This window comes from Notothenia rossii, assembly GCF_949606895.1.
Source record: "Notothenia rossii genome assembly, chromosome: 5".
NCBI lineage: Eukaryota > Metazoa > Chordata > Actinopteri > Perciformes > Nototheniidae > Notothenia > Notothenia rossii.
Genome location: NC_136903.1, coordinates 93,171,042 through 93,187,219, shown reverse-complemented (window position 1 = coordinate 93,187,219; position 16,178 = coordinate 93,171,042). Strand labels below are relative to the sequence as shown.

Below are 16,178 nucleotides of genomic sequence, written 5' to 3'. Positions count from 1 at the left end.
ATAAAATATCAATACAAGAAAAAGAATCACACTCCCTCACAGATGCTGCTTTGTTTCTATAGCACAGAAAATAAGCAGCCAGTGTTTGAGCTCCCTGTATCCTGGCCTGTACAGTGTAGAACTCACAGAAACATAGATTCATAAATACAATAGGATTAGGGCATTAAGCCACGCTGAAGCTCCTGTAGTTTGAGGGCAGTTTGAACTCCTGAAAGTACTCAAACTCTGTGTCTGGGCTGATATACTCATGTGATCTTAGAGACTGCACACAAACAGTCTGAAGGAACCAGTAAGGCCTAGAACCAGTGTGTATTCATGGAAATGTAACTTCCTCTTTAAACTCTAAAGTCCGTTATGCTGCAGGACCATTTGAAGCAGACACGTACACATATGTTCCTGTAGGTGTTTAACTCAGAGGCGGGTATCTGATGTGTAGCCTAACTGTGCATAGCACCTCTGTATTTATGTATGAACACTTTGATCTACTGCCTTCATATAAGCGTCTAAACAAAGCCATGGTAATCTCAGAGCCATGTACTCACCTCTGCCGCCCTGCAGACTAAAGCTCACTTCAACGGTTTGTAATAACTCTCAGTGCCAGAAGGGGAGACAACAGTTTGCCTTTTAGCTTGCTTATGACATTTAGCTATGTATCAAACAAGAAAGTGAACATATATCAAGCTAGCTGGAGGATGTTAGCTTTCTAATTAAGAAGCTAGCTTGCTTTAGCTATCTATATGTGACTAGTACGTTTTCGGACAAACTAAAGCATATCAGGCATTACAGCAGTAGTTTTGGGGATTAACATTACTTGTTCGTTAGCAAACATTAGCTATCTAGCTAGCGATATTTAATAGGCTAGCTCACTTCAGCAATCTATTCAAAGAGTTAGCATTCTTACGTTTGGGTAAGACAACCTAAAAATCAGGCTAAAAATCAGTCGTTTTGGGAAATACCATTACGTGCAGGGGTTAAACTGGGACGATGCTCTGACGTCATCACCTTTGTTTACAAAAAACGATATATATGTTAAAACTTTTCTCGTTCTTAATATAGACTATATTTAGGGTTGATATGTGTTAACTTAACTTAAAAATAGCAGATCACTGTGACCGGATATCGTTTTTTCGGCTCAGCGAACGTGTGTCTCTTCCTCGGAGGAGCAGCATCGCCAGGACTCCTCCGCGGCCCCTCCGTGCAGAGAGTTTGCAGAGTGTGTCAGCGACGTGCTGTCAGGGGAGGCACAGATTGGCCATTGGGAGAGTCAGGACTTATCCGGGTGGCTCGCTGCCTTTGGTGAGCCACTGGCTGTGTGTCCTGGAGAATCACAGGATCAATGGCCTGGTTCGCTGACGGCCGACAACACCACCCACCTCCCCCCGTTCACAATTCACCAGTGTCTCTTATTTGCTTGTACTTTCTTGTAAAGTATCTTTGAGCACTGGGAAAAATGAAATAATAATATTAATTATTACAGGGCTGCCAACCATCACGCATTGAGCGTGAGAGACACGCAATTAACACACATCTCACTCACGCCCCACATGCCATATCTCACTCACGCCCCACATGCCATATCTCACTCACGCCCCACATGCCATATCTCACTCACGCCCCACATGTCATATCTCACTCACGCCCCACATGCCATATCTCACTCACGCCCCACATGCCATATCTCACTCACGCCCCACATGCCATATCTCACTCACGCCCCACATGCCATATCTCACTCACGCCCCACATGCCATATCTCACTCACGCCCCACATGCCATATCTCACTCACGCCACACATGCCATATCTCACTCACGCCCCACATGCCATATCTCACTCACGCCCCACATGCCATATCTCACTCACGCCCCACATGCCATATCTCACTCACGCCCCACATGCCATATCTCACTCACGCCCCACATGCCATATCTCACTCACGCCCCACATGCCATATCTCACTCACGCCACACATGCCATATCTCACTGACGCCCCACATGCCATATCTCACTCACGCCCCACATGCCATATCTCACTCACGCCCCACATGCCGTTCCTCACACTAAGTTTTCGTCCAAAGTAAATGTATATAAATATAAATATAAAGTGAAGGAAAAGCAAACCGAGCACACTTACGGAGGACTTCCTGTTTGCGTCACCTGACACCCGCGGTCAATAGACCATAGCACTGTCGCCTAGCAACCTGGACAGAGACACCCTGTTGTTCATGTTTTCCAGTTCACAGGTGTGGACCGGTTTGATAGACTCTCCACCAGTGTTTGAGTTATGACAATATGCCTGCACTCAGGGATGTAGTGCTGCCGCCGGAGAGCCGCTCAGCACGCGCGAGAGAGAGAGAGAGGGCGCAGCGGTACCTGGCTTTGTTGTTGTTAGCATCTGATTAGCTAGCTGTGCTAATGGATATAAGAAGCTGTTTCTACAACAAGCTGGAGGAGAGCTCTCCTCTCAGACTGAGAGGCTCAGGTGAGCTAAAGGACTCTCTGAGTGTTTAGATAGTTCACTTTAGTCTCAGTTATCTCAGTGGGTCTCAAACGGTTTGGTCACGACTTATGTAAACAAATATTTCCGTGGCACACCTTCATATGATCATTATAGCTACAAAACAATAAGAGAATAAATGAAACACAGTTATGAAATACTATATGGCAGTAAAACAAGAATACAGTTTGAAAGGGGGGTGATTTGTAAAATATCCATAAAGAAAAAGAACATCTGCTTCCAGTTGTGTTTCATCTGGGTGTTGAGAGATGTATCCATAGATCTCTTCATGTTGCTCTCAAAGTGCACCAGATTGATGCTTTTAACTTCAATATTTAAAAAAAGTCTTCCCTGGGGAGCATGCCCCCGGACCCCCCTAGAGGAGGTGAGGTCCGCCCCAAACTTATAAAAAAATAGCACTTTACCCCTGCTTACACCGTGAGCTGATTATCGAGCCTTCATTGTAAGGGTGTTCTGTGTCAACCCAGTCTCACGGCATTTCGTGTTATGGTCACGAAATTAATTGAATCTATTGATTCGTGTTCACCAACAAGATTTTCGCTTTTTTTTCGTGTCACACAGAACGATTTTAAAAGCAATGTATTTCTATTGGTAGTATGTTTCGTGCCTGCAGCACGTCTTTTTGTCCGGTTGGGTCTTGGAAGACCGGAAGCTGTGTGGTTCATAAAAACATGTTCTTACTCCTTATTAGGGAAGTAAAAAAGACTTGTTGACATTCTGTGGAATTTAACATTAGAGCTCCGGGTGCCCAAATGGACAGGCCCTTATCTTTGCCCCAGAGCGCACCTAAAATAAGCTGGGGTGCTCCACGCATAGGCACCGCAGGGGGCTTCCACATGGGAAAGAAACGGGGGTCAGGTGAGCTTTCCCCTCAGAGATAGAAATTATTAACGTTTTTTTTGTCTTTCTGTAATGCATTAAAAGTCCACCAGATGATTATTGATAATTGGACATGAACAAGGCTTCAATAGAGCACTTTCTGAGGTAATCCTGTTTAAAAAGTGTTTTTAAACATCAGGGTGAGTGTTTTAGAATGTACCCTTGGAGGAACTGATTTAACATTGAAACAGTCACTGAAGTGTACAATGTTGTAAAACGGGGTTTCCGATTTTGTGAAGACTAGTCTAAAGGGAATTTTTATAAATATTTAACGAATAAGGGGAAATGAAGCCCCGGAACCTTTTCCGCATCTCCGTTGTGGCTTACGACGGAGATGCGGAAATAAGGGCCCGAAGCACCGGACTATTTAATTTTTTAATTCCCCTTCTCTCTTGGCAATTTTGCCAACCCCTTGTCCTGTTCCATTGGAGGCCCCGCCATCACCTGTCTCGCCGGGGGTTCTGCTAACTCCTGGTCCTCTTCCGTGGGGGATCCTGCCGAAGCCTGTCCCACTGACTCCGGTTCCTGTTTGGCCAACACCGGGTCCTGCCCGGCCTCCGGAGCTGTCTGGTCTTCGCCCTCGAGCCCGGCCCCCTGAGAGCCGCGGTCTTTGCCCTCGAGCCCGGCCCCCTGAGAGCCGCGGTCTTTCCTTCCATTTCACCAGTTGTGGTCTTCGCCCCTCCATGGACTCTGCCTTGCCCCCGGGCCGTCCGCCCGAGACCCCCACCATGGACTCTGCCTTGCCCCCGGGCCGTCCGCCCGAGACCCCCACCATGGACTCTGCCTTGCCCCCGGGCCGTCCGCCCGAGACCTCCTCCTTGGTCTCTGCCTTGCCCCCGGGCCTTCCGCTCGAGACCCCCTCCTTGGTCTCTGCCTTGCCCCCGGGCCCTCCGCCCGAGACCCGTCCTCCAGACCCCCGAGACCCACCCTTTCTTGGCCCTAGTTATGTGTGTAGTGAGAATATCTCCAGGCGGAGAAACTCGACTTGAGCTCCGCCGCCGCCATGATAGTCTTGTTAGTAAACACAAACACGCCCACAGCGTCTCCGCATGTGACACAGGAAGTATCTAAGTATATTTACTCAAGTACTTAAGAACAGTTCTCATCCCTGTTCGCCCCGCTGTTGGCGCCGCTCACCAACGTCTGAGAGCCGAGACTATATAAAAAAAATAACGGAGTAACGCACCACGTAGTAACAGGAACTGAGTTACTGAATTTAAAAAGTACGCGTTAGAGTACGAGTTACTGCCAAAGATAACGGCGTTACAGTAACGCGTTAGTCCCAACACTGCCCTTCTGTGTATTTAGTCTAGTCTTCCCCTGTGTTCCAGGTCGGCTCATTGTTTCCCCTCCATGTTATTCCACGGTCTGTGTTCCTTGTGCTGCTCGTTTGTTTTGGATATTTTGGATACTGCCTTTTTTGCCACAGCTTTTATAATTTAATAAAGCTCGCTTTTCGTTAAATTCTGCATTTGAGTCCTACCTGCTTCACCCAATCGTAACACCAGGCACACTTGTTTACCCGTTTAAAGTGCGTTTCATCATAAATATTGTTTATTTTTATTTTTCCCAAGTGCAGCAAAGATATTACATGGTGTTAGAGAGCCCCTTACTGGAACATTTAATTTTTGCATTTTTTGTCCACTTGACGACGTTCTGGGCTGGAGATTTGGCCATCATTTGTTGAGAGGACATTTGTACACATGCGGGAAATATTTCATGTTAACTCTGTACATAAAGAGGTATCTTCCCTTACTCAATATCTTACCCTAAGCCTAACCCTAACCCTTTTATTTTAAATAGTATAATGTCAAGAGTTTCTTTGCCGTCCGCGAGGAAAATAAATGGGGCTCAGAGCCTCAGAATACTGAAATCTGTATTTTTTTACATATTTGTTCCATTCTAATTTGTTATTATTTGGTCCAGGCACGAAACATACTACCAATATAAATACATTGCATCTAAAATCGTTATGTGTAAGAATCCATCTATCCATCCATCTTCTCCGCTTATCCGTGGTCGGGTCTCGGAGGTATCAGTTCCAGCAGAGAGCCCCAAACTTTCTTTTCCCTGGCCACATCAACCAGCTCTGACTGGGGGGTCCCAAGGCGCTCCCAGGCCAGAGAAGAGATATAATCCCTCCACCGGGTCCTAGGTCTACCCCTTGGTCTCTTCCCAGCTGGACGTGCCTGGAACACCTCCCTAGGGAGGCGCCCAGGTGGCATCCTAACTAGGTGCCTGAACCACCTCAACTGGCTCCTTTCGACACGAAGGAGGAGCGGTTCAACTCCGAGTCCCTCCCGGATGACTGAACCTCTCACCTTATCCCTAACGGAGACACCAGCCACCCTGCGGAGAAAACCCATCTCGGCCGCTTGTACCCGCGATCTCGTTCTTTGGGTCATGACCCATCCTCCATGACCATAGGTGAGGGTAGGAACGAAAATGTCCCGGTAGACAGAGAGCTTTGCCTTCTGGCTCAGCTCCCTTTTCGTCACAACGGTGCGGTAAAGCGACTGCAGTACCGCTCCCGCTGCTCCGATTCTCCGACCCATCTCACGCTCCATTGTTCCCACACTCGAGAACAAGACCTCGAGATACTTGAAGTGCTTCACTTGGGGTAAGGACTCATTCCCTACTTGGAGTGGACAGTCCATCGGTTTCCTGCTGAGAACCATGGCCTCAGATTTGGAGGTGCTGATCCTCATCCCAGCCGCTTCACACTCGGTGGTGAACCGATCCAGTGAGTGCTGAAGGTCGCAGACCGATGAAACCATCAGAACCACATCATCTGCAAAAAGCAGTGGTGCAATCCTTAGCCCACCGAACTGCAGACCCCCCCCCCCCCCCCCCCCCTCCCCCACGACTACGCCTCCAAATCCCATCCATGTATATTACAAACAGGATTGGTGACAAAGCGCAGCCCTGGCGGAGGCCAACCCTCACCTGAAATGGGTCCGACTTCCTGCCGAGGACCCGGACACAGCTCTCGCTTTGGGAGTACAGAGATTGGATGGCCCTGAGTAGAGACCCCCTCACCCCATACTCCCGCAGCACCTCCCACAGTGACTCCCTGGGAACCCGGTCATACGCCTTCTCCAAGTCTACAAAACACATGTAGACTGGATAAGCGTACTCCCAGGCCCCCTCCAGGATCTTTGCAAGAGTAAAAAGCTGATCCGTCATTCCACGACGAGGACGGAATCTGCATTGTTCCTTGTGTTGTGTAAGAATACTGAAAAAATATTTTTCAAACAAGCTAACGACCATTAGCTATTTATCAAGCTAGCTAGCCATAGTTAGCAATCTACTTAAAAATCTAGCTCACTTAAACTTTCTGATTTAAAAGTTAGCTTTAATACTTTTGGGCAAGACAAAACAAAACTATCAGGCTTCAAAGCAGTAGTTTTGGGAACTTACATTTCTCGTTTTTTATTTTTTAAACAAGCTAACGGACATAAGCTAATAATCTAATTAATTAGATTTCTTACTTTGTTGGACAAAACAAAAATATTTCAGGCATTAAAGGAATTATTCAACAGTTAGTTAACTATGATTAATCTACTACTTTTCTTCCTTCTTGATCAGAAAACATATCAGCATATTTTCAAAATGTTGAATCTTAAAATATCTTTTAGAAAACGATCTGTCTTCTTTCAGTTATGTTCATGTTTAGCTTGAGAATATGGTTTAACAGACCCTCTGTAAGATCTGAACAATGATTGGACGTTCAAACATGAAGTTGTCTTTTAAATGATTTTTATTTAAAATCTTTCTTTACAAACAATTCAAAACAAAGGATAAACACATTTTTAAAATTACACTGAATTCATTCAATAGAAAGGTAGAACCAAACATAAAGATCAGAAATCATTTAACAGATGTAAAGCTCGACAATAGAAAAATAAACAAAATTACATTACATTTAATTTAGCTGACGCTTTAACCCAAAGCAACTTACAATAAGTGCAATAAAGATAAAAACTCAGAACAACAAGAATCATGCAGGTATGTTAGCTGAGTGCTAAGGGCACACAAACACCTCTAAATCACAACAAAGAGTAAATGGGTTAGGGTTAGGGGTTAGGGTTAGGGTTAGGGTTAGAGTAAATGGGTTAGGGTTAGGGTTAGAGTAAATGACATTTTGAATACGCAGCAATTCACACAAGTGTAATCAAATGAGCCTATCTTTGGTATAATTCTACAGCAGGTTCAAATTGATAAGTTACATTCAGTGACTGTTCCCTTAAAGGAATAACACAACATAATAAAGGCAAACAAACTCTTTATTTCCATCTCTTCTGTTCCCTTGTCACAAACACCTTCAGTGGTAATATCTTCACATCATGTGCAGTGTTAATGATTGGAAACATCTTCTCAGTGAAAGTGTGTGTGAAGGTGTGTATGTGTGTGTTAGTGTCAGGATCAAAGAACGACAACTCTCCTCTGTTCCAGTCCAGATTCACTCTGACCCTCTGGAGCCTCTTCTTCAGGCTGAGAGGAGTCTCTGAACCTGATAGCCTTGGTGAGCATGCTGCGTATTCACCTTTATAGAAACCTAGTCTCCATAATCCAGAATCTATGCGTCCCTTCGTCTGGAAAGACTCTGCTGACACGCCCAGTGACCAGTATGTACTGTCTGTAACCTGGACCTCCCAGCTGTGAGTCCCTGAGTCAAAGCCCTCAGAGCCCAGGACACAGCGGTGATGATCAAACCTCTCTGGATTATCAGGAAGCTCCCGTCTCTCTCCTCCTAGTCTCACTCTGGTCAGATCTTCAGACAGGACGAGTTCTCGATTAGCAGTGTTTGGGTCCAGGATGACAGGAGAGTAGGACACCATGTCCTTCATCTTGTTCCAGATGTTGAAGCTGAGGTTGCCCAGGTGTTTGGCCTGGTCTATCAGAGCTCCTGAGGGCAGCTGTGGATCCTCCAGCAGGGGGCGCTGCAGCCTCTCCACTGCAGCCTTGTAGTTGTGCAGGAAGGAGACGTCTTCAGCTCTCAGCTCCTCCTCTGTGGCTCTGATTGTGTGAGAAAGAGCTGCTATCTCTCTGCTCACAGCCTCCATCTTCTCCTCCATCATCCTCCTCTTCTGCTCCTCTTCCTCCCTCAGTGCAGCCATCCTGGCCTCCTCTTCCTCTTCTAGAAACTGGTGAAGCTTCTTGAACTGCTCCTTAATCTGCATCTCTGTGTGTTGAGCCTGGACCATCATGTATTCTGCTGTGTGAGCACACTTCACTTTAACTTCTTCAAAGAGCTTCAGTCTCTCCTGAAAGGGCTGCAGAGCTTTCTGGAGCTCCTTCCTGTTTTGTCGAGCAGCTTCATCGATGGGTCTGAAGCTGTGGTTGGTGTGTTTCTCTGAATCTCTGCAGACGAGACACACTGGCTGCTGATGGTCCAGACAGAAGAGTCTGAGTCTCTCGAAGTGCAGACTGCAGAGAGCCTCTGGAGGTCTCTGACCTCTCTCCAGTAAGAAGGTCTCACACAGGTTCTTCAACACCAGGTAACAGGGGGGATTCCTTCCTGAAGACTCTATCTTACAGACTGGACACTCTCGTGTTTGTTTCCCCGTCCACCAGTTCTTCAGACAGGCTTTACAGAAGCTGTGGCTACAGCACAGAAGAACAGGATCTCTAAAGACTTCCTGACAGACCGGACAGCAGAGATCTTCCTCTGACCTCGAAGCCATGTTGTCTCTGAGTGAAGCTGAAACACAGCAGACAGGAAGTACAGTCAGTCATGGCTCCCCTCCCCCTCCTCTACTGACTTCACTGAAATTCTCTCTGAGGGATGTTTGGAGACTCACCTTCAGGGGGTGGAGGGTCCGCAGGTTGTAGCAGCAGGGCTGTAGTTTCCTCTTTTCTCTCCTGTAGCTGAACTCAGAGGAAGTTGTTAGTTTGGTCTGAAGGTGAATCTGATCGTCTGTTTTTCAGTCCGTCTGTCTCTCTGCAGTGAAGAAGAGGAACAAACTGTTTCCTGGTCTGGTTCATTTATAGGAAACACATTGTTTGTCTTGTTTTACATTGTAGGTAGTGTACCTTCAACTGAATACTTTTTAAGGTTCCCACCTAACTGAAACACTCCCTTTAAAGCCTGTCCCTTTAAAGCCTGTCCCTGTAAAGCCTGTCCCTTTAAAGCCTGTCCCTTTAAAGCCTGTCGTTTAAAGGGAGCACATACCTTACCCAGCCGAATGATGCTGCATGCTAAATGTTAACATAGAAAGCGCTGTTTTCTAATCCTGCACCGTGTACTGTGCATAATGTCCGCACTACCTTGTGTCTGCTGCAGATTAACATCCCATGGACTAGAAACCCTGCATTACTGCTGGGAGCAACGATGTCGAACGCCCCAGATCTTACTGAGCAACACAACATGGAGGTTGGATCACAAGGCAACACTTCTTCATCATCACGACGCTCCAGTCGGTTGGGTATTAACATGCTGGCAGCAGAGGCCTGTGCATAGGCTGAAGCTGCGCGTACGAAGGCAGCTTATGCAAAACGTCAAGTGGACATGGAAGTAGAGAAAGCATGCATTGATGCTACGCGTAATGCTCTTAAAGAAGAGGGTGAGGCTGACGCTGCATCAGCAGCAGCAAACGTGCTTGAAGCAGCTGTAACCACTTCTCATCGGCACAACAATCTATGCAACGCACCAGTGAGTACGTCAATGCACATTACAACAATCAGGAAAATTACAAAATGGGTCATCAGACAAAACACGAAGAACAGCAAGCAGCTCTTTCTTCACTGCAAGCACGCCCTCAACATACTGAGGCCTCCGACATCATCCAGAGCCCTTCTCACCAGGCTCCTCGGAGCTTATATCAACAAAGGCCCCAGATCCCATTGGCCTCTCAAACCCACATCAACGCTTTGAATCACTCCCCATCACATTACACTAACGCTGCATACAGCTACCCTAGAGGCAGTACACCCTCACATGTAACAACACCCAGACCTTCTGAGATTTCAGACCTCGCCACATACTTGGCATGTCGGGAAATCGTCTTATCAGGGCTAAAGATGTTTGATAACAATCCAGAAAAGTATCTGTCCTGGAAAGCCAGCTTCTGCAATGCCATAGAGGGCTTGAACTGGAAACCTAGTGAGGAGCTAGACTTGCTCACAAGGTGGCTCGACGGGGTGTCACTGCAGCTCGTTAAAAGACTTTGTGCTGTCAACATCAACTATCCTATGACTTGTCTTAGCATGGTGTGGCAACGGTTGGATAAGAGTTACGGCTCTCCAGAGGCCATCGAAGCGTCTCTCTTCACAAGGCTTGAAAACGTTCCGAAAATCCTGAACAAGGACTTTCAGGAACTGCAGGAACTCGCAGATCTACTCCTCGAAGTCGAAGCTGCTAAATGTGAGGGTTACCTACCAGGCCTCAGCTTCCTTGACACATCTAGAGGTGTAACACCCATTTTGGAGAAACTCCCATATAACCTCCTGGACCAATGGATAATTCGAGGTTCAACATACAAAAAGGAACATTACCCACCTTTCTCCTTCTTTTTTAATTGTGTGCAAAGCCATGTGGAGATGAGAAATGATCCAAGCTTTTCTTTCCAAAACTCCAGCGCTCAACCTTTCAAAAGTGAGCATCCCCGAGCAAAGCAGTGGAGGACTCAGAACAGCAATTCAGTCAATAAAACTGAAGTAGGGAACTACTCCTCCCCTGACTCTAAAAACAAGCCTCACGAGGATCCAGACGAGCTATGCCCCATCCACAAAAATCCACACCCCCTCAGAAAGTGTAACAGCTTCAGGGGAATGCTGCTTGATCAACGCAATAGCTTTCTGAAAGAGCATTTCATATGTTTTAAATGCTCTTCTTCTACGACCCACCAAGCTAAAGACTGTAAAGCTGACATCCACTGATCAGAGTGCGGCAGTAATAGTCACATCTCAGCTCTTCATGCTAGTCCACCCAACTGGGCAGCATCTGGTCCCAGCACATCTCCCGCAGAGCATGGCGGGGAGCAAGTTGAACAGGCCACAGAGGTAGCCACCTCTCATTGCCCCAAGGTCTGTGGGAAAGACCTCAAAGGTAAATCCTTTTCCAAAATAACGTGACCAGAGCAACTTATCACTAGCAAGATCTGACTTCTTTGACAAATTTGGCATTCATGAAAACGCTTCTCCTTATACCATCAAGACATGCTCTGGCACAACAGAAACCACTGGGAGAAGAGCCAGTGGCTTTGTTGTCGAGTCGTTTAACGGAGGAGTGCCCTTGCTACTGCCTACCCTTATCGAATGCAACCTCATTCCTGGAAATAGGGACGAAATTCCTACTCCGGAGGCTGCAAGCTATCATCCTCATCTGAAGATGGTGGCTGCTGAAATCCCACCACTCGACCCTTCAGCTGACATCCTACTGTTGCTTGGTAGAGACATTATTCGTGCTCACAAAGTTTGCAGCAATGGGCCACACAATGCTCCCTTTGCTCAACGCCTTGACTTGGGCGACGTCTGTCTCGGGGAAACTCATAAGCCAACTGTGAACACTTTCAAGACCAGCATCCTGGCAAATGGACGCCCCAGCTTCTTCCGTCCATGCGAGAGTAACATCTACGTGAAAGAGAATTTCACAGGTCAACAACAAAGGCCTACACCTGAGAAGCAAGGCAGGCTTGTGTTCAGCCTTTCCAATGACGACGACAAACTTGCACCCTCAGTTGAGGATGAGACCTTCCTCCACATAATGGACAAAGACTTCACAAAGGATGATTGCAACCGTTGGGTGGCCCCCCTCCCTTTTCACACTCCTAGACAAAGTCTTCCTAACAATCGGGGTCAAGCTCTTAGTCGTCCCATGTCACTCCGCAGGACTTTGACAAAGAAACCTGAGATGAAGGGTCACTTTGTGGACTTTATGAAGAAAATCTTCAGCAACGGGCATGCAGAACCTGCTCCCACATTGGAAGAACATCAAGAGTGCTGGTACTTACCAAGTGTTGGTGTCTACCATCCCCAGAAACCAGGACAAATCAGGGTTGTTTTTTATTCAAGTGCACAGTACAAGAACGTTTCTCTTAACAATTGTCTTCTTCGGAGACCAGACCTCAACAACAATCTACTTGGGGTCCTCATCCGCTTCAGGATTGAGCCAGTTGCAGTCATGTCAGACATCCAGCAAATGTTCCACAGCTTCTTAGTCAAAGAAGATCATCGTGACCACCTTCGGTTCCTGTGGTTTCGTGACCACCAGTCACCAGTTCGGCAATTGTCCCTCGCCAGCTGTGATTATCTACGGACTGAAGAGGACAGCAGTGGAGGGTGAAAAGGAGTTTGGCACTGCAGCAAGATAGTTTGTGGTACGGCACTTCTACGTGGACGACGGGTTGAAATCATTCTCCAATCTTACGGAGGCCGTTGATGTCCTGAAAAAGGCTGAAGAAATGTTGACCCACTCCAATCTCAGACTGCACAAGATCGCTTCCAACAACGCGGAAGTCATGAGAGCTTTTCCTGGAGAAGACTTTGCCAAAGGTCTGCAAGACCACGACATTGGTCAAGACTCGCCTCCTATGCAACATAGTCTTGGGCTTGGATGGGACCTGTCTACAGACACGTTTGCCTTTCGCGTGGCAGCCAGTGATAAACCCTTCACACGTCGTGGTGTACTGTCAACCATTAACAGCTTGTTTGACCCGCTGAGATTGTCAAGGATGGTACAACAAAGCTGTTTCTTAGACCTATCTAGGAGACAGTCCTTCTCTTACAAAAGGACACTAACAAGTCACTGTGAAGTGAGCTACTACAGTGCATCAGACCTCACACTCCTTTCTCAGTTTCTAGTTAGTGTTGAAATCTTACAGATGCCAGACGGGGAGTGTTCTGTCATTCTAATGACTGACATCTATCTCCTTGACTGCTATATCCTTAGTGACCTCTAGGGACAGGCAAGTGCGTTCCTAGTAAAACGTCTGTGTTCTGCGTTCTGCCATTTTGTTTGAGAGCCGCATGGGGAACAGGTTCCTGGCTCTATCTGTCTCCATCCGGTTATTTTCACCCTTGAGAAGGCATCATCTGTGAGTACATTTGTTTCGGGAAACATTTTGTATAATGTGCTACTTATATTTTTGCATTTCATGTAACATTTATCTAAATTCAGCATATGTAGTTACGCCATGTATGTAATTGCTGCATGAGTAGTAATTGTCCCTCATTGGGTGTTGGAGTGCATTTGGTTTATTTTTGAGGAAAAGTACATCATATTTTGTTGTTGTTAGATATTTATACATGCCTTTGTTTGTATCATTTTAGTTTCACACCGTTCCTATTAAAATACCAAACGTCAGCTCCTGTCTCGGTCATTTTTGGGAGAGTGTTTAGCTCGCTGCATAGCATTGCATCTACACGCGTGGTGAGCAGTGGCGTCACTAGGGGGTGGCTACTTGGGCTCAAGCCCCGGAGGTTCTCTGAAAAGCCCCGGATGTTTCACTTAAAAAAAAAATATATTTTTTTTTTTAATTGAGTAATGTGCAGTACCGGAGTCCACCAGGGAGGCAGCCGCTGCGTGACATTAGCCTGCGTACTGCGTAACCTTCCCTGCCCTGAATGGTGTGGTGATATCTGCAGTCTGGCTGACTGAGTAAGAAGTGAAAAAGAGTGATGTAACGTTAAAGCTAGTAAGCATGGAGTAACCACACTAAGTATACCCTGTTAGTATGTATACAGAACATGACTAAAAATGATCCTAAGAGGTAACGTTAACCCTTCATACCTCAGTCTACTTTTAAGACACTCAAATATTATTCCAATTTTTATGTTGTTTCCGCGCGTGGAATTATACCGGCTCTCATTTCAGTACACATAACAACGGAACCATAGCAACGGAACCATAGCAACGGAACCATAGCAACGGAACCATAGCAACGGAACCGACAGGCAACAGTCAGAAACGTGACTCTTACACTCTTTACATCACAAACAAAGATGGTGAATGAGAATAGATCTTTAAAATGATAAGCAATGCGCCAGAATCAAGGTGAGACTATCCGCATCCTTTAAAACTCTACGCCCATTAGTTTCACCGAAATAAGTAAACGACTGTGTTTGAGTGAGTTAAGGCATTAGTTTGCTTCATTAAAGGGTGTTAATGAAGAAGTGTTCTCCAGTGCCTTTTGTCCGCTTTAAAGGGGACCTATCATGCAGAATGCACTTGTGTACGTCTTTTCTACATGAACATGTGTCCCCGGTGTTCCAGGGAACTCACCAAGTGTCAGAAAACACAACCCTCTCTATTTTCCTCCATACCCAAATCTCTAAAGACGGGTCTGTAACGGATCTGATACAGACTGATCCAGATTTGAATGATTTTCTACGTCACAGAAGTGGTGCTCTGCTTAGTGGTCAACTCTCCACCTATCAGGGGAATGAGAGGTTGGGCCACGGCCGGCCATTGCCGCTCGAAAGCGCTGGAGACGCTGTAGTACATATGCCAGGCCTGTAAGTGGCGCTGTAGTCTGCCACAAAAGAAGCCAAGAAGACTTCCCTTACATGGTTGCCATGGTTGCCCTTCTGTTTATTCTCCGCTGTGGCTCTTTTCCTCCCTCCCTGAGGCAAGCGTTTGCTTAATGCAAAACCACAGTATCTCTCAAGATGACAACGCACTTTTTTTACGCAGCCAATCAGGTTACCAGCAATGGTAAAGGAGTCTATCCCCTAAAACCTTTAAACAGGTACTGAGTGGTGTTTGGAGACTCACCTTCAGGGGGTGGAGGGTCCGCAGGTTGAAGCAGCAGGGCTGTAGTTTCCTCTTTTCTCTCCTGTAGCTGAACTCAGAGGAAGTTGTTAGTTTGGTCTGAAGGTGAATCTGATCGTCTGTTTTTCAGTCCGTCTGTCTCTCTGCAGTGAGGAAGAGGAACACACTCTTTCCTGGTTGGTCTCAGGTGAGCTTCGTCACGCCTTCTCTGCTGATGCTGCTGCTCCACCTGTAAAAAAGGAGTGTGCTACATATTTAAATCAGAGGTTATTTAAAGTAGGGGTAAAAACAAACAGCTCCTTTAGTTTTTTCAATTCAATGAGCTCGTAGTACTCCTGTCTTCTGCATAGGAAACACATTGTTTACCTTGTTTTACATTGTAGGCAGTGCACCTGCATCTGAATACTTGTTCAGTTTTCCGTGTAACTGAAACACTCCCTTTCAAACCTGTAGATTACATCCTGTTAGCACTTACCTTACCCAGCCAAATGATGCTGCTAAATGTTAACATAGAAAGCGCTGTTTTCTAATCCTGCACCGTGCACTGGGCTTAATGTCAGCTCTTTACCTTGTGTCTGCTGCAGAGTCCGTGCTCAGATTGAACTGTCATTCCCAGAAATGAAATCACAAGTCAGTGGGTTGATACAGAACCCTCTACACAAGTCAGGGTACATTTAGTGTGATCATTGCAACGGTGAAAAGTCCTAATGAAGAGTAATAAGTCAGATCTATACACAGGCTTCAGACACAGGTTTCAGGTTACAGTATTTGCTCCTCAAAGCCTTTGTTTATCACAAATTATTTTAGTGTGGCACACCCAAAACTTTTCCATAAAGAGGAACACGCTGCAGCTTCAGAGGTGATGCTAATGTGAAAACACAAAGAGGCCAAATCACATGCAAATGAAGAACCATGAACCAGAGTCACACGAGATTCTGGCTGTAGAGGAAGTTAGCAACTTATGGCTAACATCACTATGACAGTCTGATCAAGAAGAATACCGCCCTGTGTTATGACTGAATGTCCAGCTCTGGCCTGAGGACAAGCAGAGGAAGTTGTCAAACCACGA

At 46.3% G+C, this 16,178-nt stretch overlaps 1 protein-coding gene across 2 annotated transcripts; it reads right to left on the bottom strand.

The window, feature by feature from the left end:
* Window positions 1-7,138: 7,138 nt before the first annotated feature.
* Window positions 7,139-15,788, bottom strand: LOC307040751 (nuclear factor 7, ovary-like). 2 transcript variants are annotated; one of them, XM_079683875.1, is made up of 4 exons: window positions 15,678-15,788; window positions 15,113-15,338; window positions 9,201-9,340; window positions 7,139-9,100 (listed from the first exon to the last, which is right to left on the bottom strand). In XM_079683875.1, exon 4 carries the CDS (start codon window positions 9,081-9,083, stop codon window positions 7,683-7,685), a length of 1,401 nt encoding a protein of 466 aa, XP_079540001.1. In that variant the 5' UTR covers window positions 9,084-9,100; window positions 9,201-9,340; window positions 15,113-15,338; window positions 15,678-15,788; the 3' UTR covers window positions 7,139-7,682. The 2 variants fall into 2 exon arrangements, with proteins under 2 accessions (XP_079540001.1, XP_079540002.1); XM_079683876.1 differs by lacking the exons at window positions 9,201-9,340; window positions 15,678-15,788 and having other exon boundaries at window positions 15,113-15,476.
* Window positions 15,789-16,178: the final 390 nt, after the last annotated feature.

Bases quoted from the DNA above. Each gene is read 5' to 3' on its own strand.
- LOC307040751 (XM_079683875.1), bottom strand. From the start codon at position 9,083: ATGGCTTCGAGGTCAGAGGAAGATCTCTGCTGTCCGGTCTGTCAGGAA.